This window comes from Halichoeres trimaculatus, unplaced genomic scaffold (genome assembly GCF_033239565.1).
Source record: "Halichoeres trimaculatus isolate MK-OKI-2021-1 unplaced genomic scaffold, fHalTri1.1 fHalTri1_scaffold_16, whole genome shotgun sequence".
NCBI classification, from domain to species: domain Eukaryota; kingdom Metazoa; phylum Chordata; class Actinopteri; order Labriformes; family Labridae; genus Halichoeres; species Halichoeres trimaculatus.
In genome coordinates, this window is record NW_027437194.1 from 18,381,030 (window position 1) to 18,387,649 (window position 6,620).

The 6,620-nt window shown below is 41.3% G+C and overlaps 1 protein-coding gene across 1 annotated transcript; it reads left to right on the plus strand.

Annotated features, from left to right (window-relative positions):
- The first annotated feature begins 2,482 nt into the window (after nt 1-2,482).
- s1pr3b (sphingosine-1-phosphate receptor 3b) lies at nt 2,483-5,150 on the plus strand. Its single transcript, XM_074689708.1, has 2 exons — nt 2,483-2,699; nt 3,181-5,150. The coding sequence occupies exon 2, from the start codon at nt 3,235-3,237 to the stop codon at nt 4,390-4,392; it is 1,158 nt and encodes a 385-aa protein (XP_074545809.1). The 5' UTR covers nt 2,483-2,699; nt 3,181-3,234; the 3' UTR covers nt 4,393-5,150.
- The last annotated feature ends 1,470 nt before the right edge of the window (nt 5,151-6,620 follow it).

Here is a 6,620-nt window from a genome sequence, read left to right on the forward strand (position 1 = left end):
ACATATTTAATTGTAATGCTTCAACAGCATGGCTTTGCTTCTTTCTCAAATAAATCATGTGAAAACTTCTTCCAACCGCTGAAAACGTCAGACATGAACTGTATACAGTATAAGATCCAGGCCCAGTGGAAACTTTCTCTGAGGAATGGTTTTACCAGCTGTGAGGCCAGCTACTCTGAGGGAAGCACGGCTACATTGAAGATCACTTTCAAATGATGGGCTTGCAGCTTGAAGGTTGTGCTTAAATAATATTGCATTATGGTGGCAGGAAATCACACATATAGTGAACTGATGAATAAGGGGAGATGTTTAGCTCCTGAAGCTGGAAAATGGAAAGACACAAAGCTTTAATTACTGTCCTGCAGACAGATAGGAAAAAGGGACATTCAGCCTCAGTTTGGTGAGGGTGGTCTAACAAAAGTGAAAACCCTCCACCCGCTCTTCTTCAGTAGTCTATGAATACACACAGACTCTCTCTAACCGTATATTATGGGTTTGTACTTGCTGATGGTTTCATATTTGGCTCAAAGTTTATGTAAATGCAGATGTGAGCCCCACATGACTGTAGTTTGCTGAAAACCCAAGGTTTTTCCAACCATGTTCTCAGTCGGTTAATCCAGCTGCCTGAGCGTAGACCCGCACTATGATTGATCCCAGATTTGCTGCAGGTCCAGACTAACTGCTCGGCTTTTTCCCTGAGACTTTCCTTTTGCTACTGGCACACTGGGACCTCCAGGAAATGACAGAGAATTGTGACTGTAACAATGCTAATGGACCAATGCCAGACCACATCTGTTGATTTGACCACAGAGAACATTCCTCTGGGTTAATAACCACCGACACTGGAAGAAATCCGCTATTTAACGTCTTGGTTTGTGATACATAATGTGCCTGGTTTGGGGAAAATTGCAAACAGCTACATGTGTAGCACCATATAAAGTAACGCATTCTTAGCCTTTGACTCATGTTCTCAAAGTGCTCCAATCTACAGCACAATGTTCATGACTCAATTTTCCTTGGTGCCGTTTCAGGGTTGTGTTTGTAGATAAAGTTTATTGTTTCAGTCACATTTCAGTAGTTTTCTGTTTACTTCCAGTCAGGAAAGTTTGAAAAATCTCAGTAATTTGGATTCCACTCCACCACATCTATTTCACAGACTCATCATCTGTCTCCCTACCCCACAGACGCTCCGTTTGCTCTCTGCCAGCCCTGCCCATCCTTCCTGGATATGAGGTCACGAAAGAAAGACCAGAACAAAGGATGGGATGCAGTCATCTCAACCTTAGCTCCTATAGCATATCGTATGATGTTCTCCTTTCTAACATTTTATCAGCAGCATTAGAAAGAGTAGAGAAAACCAGCTACTAGAAATAAAAATCATTTTTTATGTTCTGCTTTTTGCCATATTAGCAGCCTAACTATTATTGTTATTTGTTATGTTACGGGTTTAATATAATTATATATATGCAAAATTTGTATTATTGTGGGCTTAATATGGTCATTATCTTTATATTTTATTGATAAAACAACTGAGGAGGAACAGGGAATGTGGGGAAGAGAGAGATTGGGGCAATAGATTGTGGTTTGGAGTTGAACCAGCAACTGCTGTGGTAAATACTACAGCCTCTGAAACCACAAGGTAGTATATATTACTAAAAAGGGGACTGAAGTGATATGGACTCCTCTTTGTTGGGTGTCTGACACCCTAGAGGCTAAGAAAGAAAAATTCATTGGCGAAGTCTCCGTGACATCACCCAGTTGTCTCTGATGCAGAGATTTGGAGCCTACCGTCAGCGGGCACTGTTGACTCCTTCTAACTCTGTTTGAGTTATGATAAACAATTGCTTCAAAACCAGCTTTAAAAAAAATAAATGTATTTGACCCCTTGAAGTTAATTATTCCACTACAGGCAGCTGAAGTCGCATTTTCACCCTTCTCAAAATGGCCGCTCTTGTAAACTCATCCACACTTTCGTTCCCAGGAGCATCATTGCTAACTTTTGAGAAGTTGCTGTAATTTAAATTGTCACACACACATTTTAAAATAAGAGTTTTCTGCATTAAAATAAGGCATATTTACACTTAACTTTTCTAAATAAAGTTGCCAAAACTTCCCATTTTCTCACATGTGATACTAGAACTATATTACTTAGCAATATTTTTGTGGATTTTGTTAAAGGATTGATAAACATCTCAGTTTTATAAAAATACATTTTCTGGCTGTTTGTCGGTAGGTCAGGTTTTACAGGGCTAAGGGCAGGCTAACCTGCGTAATTGTTCAATTTGTAGTTTGCGCAGCAGGAGTTACACGATGAAACTTATTGTCACTTAGCATATCTGCATCATTGCCCCACATCTTAAACCGTGTTACGGTGAGTTTCCACATACCTCCTGGCTGACTTTGTTTTGCCTGTTGACTTGAACTGACCCTGGAGCCTTCCCAGCCCCTCTGCTCTCTCAGTCCGGGTAGGAGAAAGGAGAAGGGGGGAGGGTGGTGGGGAGTGACGAAAGCTCAACCGTCGACTGCTCCGGAGTTTGAAGGCAGCAGTGAAAGATGAGGAGCTGCTCTGCGCTATCGAGCGAGGACGGAGGAATTAACGTGTAAATATTGGAAACTCAGGAAAAAGACGGCTCAGCTGTGAAATGTGTGTCTGTGAGAGCTGGAACTTTCTTCTGAAGCTGGTCTGCGAGCTCCCCGCGGTAAGTCGTGTTACTGCTCCTGTTTGGCTGAACTAGTTCGCTCAATTGCGCACTAATTAATTAGGCCTTTTATTTCAGCTTAGGGAGCGATCGATTAGAAATGTCCAGCGTGTGTACTTGTGATGTAAAATTAATCTGATTTCACGTTTTAAAAAGCCCAAGTTAGAGTGGATTTGAATTTTAAATGGAGCTTTTGACAGTTTGGAAACGGTCCAGACATCCTATGTAAACAAACAAACAAACAAAGGTCATGTGTTTTTGAATGTGCAGACTCCATTTATCCTCAGTTTCTAATGTTTTCTGCCAGTTTGCCACACTTTTGACCTCTTGCTTTCTTGGGAATAAGAAAAACATGAATATCAAGTTAAACTTTATCATTTTAAAAAAAAGTATTAATCTTAGTTTAACTTTATAATTATAATGAAATAGAGAAATATGATTTTGCAGCACTCTGTATTAACTCCCACTCCTTCCCTGGCAGCTGGATTTGCTGACACTGGACTCTGCTCAGTCCTGACACCCAGTGTCAGCAGCCATGATCAACCCTCAAATATACCGCCACTACAACTACACAGGCAAGCTGGACCACCGGCCGAGCATCGGCACCAGCACCGGCACTGTGGACACCAAAACCATCGTCTTCCTCATCATATGCAGCTTTATCGTCTTGGAGAACCTCACAGTGCTGGTCGCCATATGGAGAAACCATCGCTTCCACAACCGCATGTACTTCTTCATTGGTAACCTGGCTCTGTGTGACATGCTGGCTGGAGTCGCCTACCTTGTTAACCTGCTCCTGTCAGGAGAGAAGACCCTGCAGCTCTCACCTGCTCTCTGGTTCGTCAGAGAGGGGAGCATGTTTGTAGCTCTTGGAGCTTCTGTTTTCAGCCTCCTGGCTATTGCTATAGAGAGACACCTGACTATGATTAAAATGAGGCCTTATGATGCCAACAAAAACTACAGAGTGTTTCTGCTCATTGGGACCTGCTGGTTTATTGCGATTACTCTTGGAGCTTTACCTATTCTGGGCTGGAACTGCCTGGATAACCTCCCTGATTGCTCCACAGTCCTTCCTCTCTACACCAAGAAATATGTCGCCTTCTGCATCATAGTTTTTATGCTCTTGCTGTTAGCAATGTCTATCCTTTATGCCAGAATCTACATCCTGGTTAAGTCCAGCAGCCAAAAGGTGAATAAGAACAAAAACTCAGAGCATGCCATGTCCCTGCTGCGCACTGTTATCATCGTTGTAGGGGTCTTCATCGCTTGCTGGACTCCCCTCTTCGTGCTCCTCCTTGTGGATGTGGCGTGCACACAGCGCTGCCCCATCCTCTACAAAGCAGACTGGTTCATCGGAGTGGCCGTCCTCAACTCAGCCATGAACCCGGTGATTTACACCCTGGCCAGCCGTGAGATGAGACGGGCCTTCTTGGGTCTGGTGTGTGGGGTTTGCTACAGGGGGAAGGCTTCTGGGAATGGCAGCGGAAACAGGCAGTCTCTGGAGCCAAGCCGAAGCCGGAGCAAGTCGTGGAGTAGCCAGAACAACCCCAACCAGGGCCAGCCGAGCTCCAGGCAGGTGGAGAATGAAGTGAGCCATGGAGAGGTCTCTGTGGTGGCAGGAGGGGCTGCTTCGGCGGAGGATGAAAGAAGGGAGGGTGCTCGAGGAACTGTGCAGAGGTCACAGGTATTTTGAGTTGTGACTGATCAGTGATTAAGGATTGCTTGAATGAAATGTAGGCTGCGGGTCAGTTGTTTCTTCTTTTTGCTTGATACAGATTTATGCATACCTTCCATAACCAAAACATATTACACCCACCTTTGTGGTGTATGAGGAATAATGTTGAATGTTGAGCAACTTTTACACTTATCTAAGCACAAGCTACATAAACACAAATCCAAATATGATCCATTACAATGTGTGTATACTGACTGAGTTATCTAAAATCAGTGCATGTCCCTGAAGATGAGAGAAAATGGCATAAAAATATTTTAAAAGGAATGAGGTGCAATTGCGTTTCTGCCAAAATATGTTATGAAGAATGATTGTGGCCAACGAGTATTGCAATGACATACAGTAGAAGGTATTTGTTATTTTATGCAGTGTAATTTGTAATCGTACATTTACTCATTTATACTTCAGTATTTTGTGCAGTTACTGTAAGAAAAAACTGCACCAAAAATCATGTATGTGATGTCTGTGAGCCCAAGTTTGACTCCAGAAAAGTTACACTACGGTTAAAAATGAAAGGTAAAAATCTAATGCTGCTCATTGGATACAGTAGAGTAAGTGATACCAGGGCTCCATCTGCTGGCCAAAAGAGAGAGTTACTGTCTTCAGAGCTGATGTGTAGTATTTCAGACATGCTGCATTTTTGGAACAAAAATATTTAGGACTATTGTTGAAATATGTGGAAGTCTCTCACCAATTCTAAAAGTGCAAAAAAAAAAGAATTTTAAACTTTGAAATCATGATATTTGCAAAAATGGAGAAAGGGTCATGTTGGTAGGCCTGGGATGATAGTCAATAAACCAATAAGTTGTAAGATGAATGAATTGAATTCAACAATTTTGCTGGCCTCAATGTATCGCCATGTACATGCATGTTTGTTTACCTCATCTCTCGCCTCCAAAAAGGCTAGATCATAATAATGATAATGATACATTTTATTCCAAGGCGCCTTTCAAAACACCCAAGGACACTGTGCAAAACATAGTTTAAAAAACACTGCAACAAAAGTTAAAAAATAAAAACTTTTATGTATAAAAGTTAAAAAAAAATTGATTTAAAAGACACGATGGATGACAGTCAGATTGAGTTGTCCAGTCGGAAAAGATGGTTTTGAGGCGGGATTTGAAAATAGTCAATGAGTCATTGAGGTGGGAGGGAGACCCAGAGACAGGGAGCAGAGGGACTGAAGGCTTTGTTCTACTAATACTCATGAGAAATAAAATTGTATTGCATTTTAAAGGGTGTACTGCATTATTGTGATATATTATTTTTGTATTAGTGGTCAATTTGGTCTCAAAAATATTGTCAATAATATTGTGTATCATCAATAATTGTGGGACAATATATCATCCAGCAAAATTTGTTATTGGCCCAGGCCTACATGATGGTAGAGCATGAAAAAAACAAGCATTCACATTAAGGTGACTCACATGTAACACCCCATGTTTCCAGTAGAGGGCATCATTCTGCCTGTTTCTCCCTCCTATATTTAAAAAATTATTTAAATGTTAATTTAATAACATGTGAATTGTTTTTTTTATTAATCAAGCTGTGTTTGTGGTTTTGAATACATCTGACCAGATTTATTGTACCCTGTTTTCATTTATTACATTAAATGATTTAAACCAGTGTTTGTCAAATTGTGGTCTTTGAACCACCCGTGGTCTGCCAGTGCCCCCTAGTGGTTCACCACTACAGAGAGTAAATTGTGGGGGTTTTTATAGCACATTTAAAAAACACTCAGCAGAGTCTGAGCAAGATTTATTCTTCCCATTAAGTCAGTAGATGATGGGCGAGTAGGCCTACTTCAGTAAACAGTGCTATTTATTATACTGGCTTCAGGGTTTATGATACTGTTGAGATGTAGGAGGGGTAAGGAGAGGTGTGAAGAGTTACTCAAAAAGCATTGTTACATGTATAACACAAGTTGTATTGTGTATGACACGAGTTGTGACATGTGATGTGACTTTATAGTACATCAGTTTGCTATCTGGGTTGTTGTTCCAGGCTATTCAGCTCGCTGGTCCCCAAGTTTTTTGGGGGTGGAATTAGTGGTCCTTGGTCTGAAACAATTTGAGAAACACTGGTTTAAACTACTGTGATGACTACGCTCTCTTGAGCTCTACATACTTCTGTGTCAATGTCTGCGTCACTGCAAACTGTCTGCAGTACTCTGTTGAAACACATGAGGG

Excerpts from the sequence above, each read along its gene's own strand:
- s1pr3b (XM_074689708.1), top strand. The coding sequence starts at position 3,235 with ATGATCAACCCTCAAATATACCGCCACTACAACTACACAGGCAAGCTG.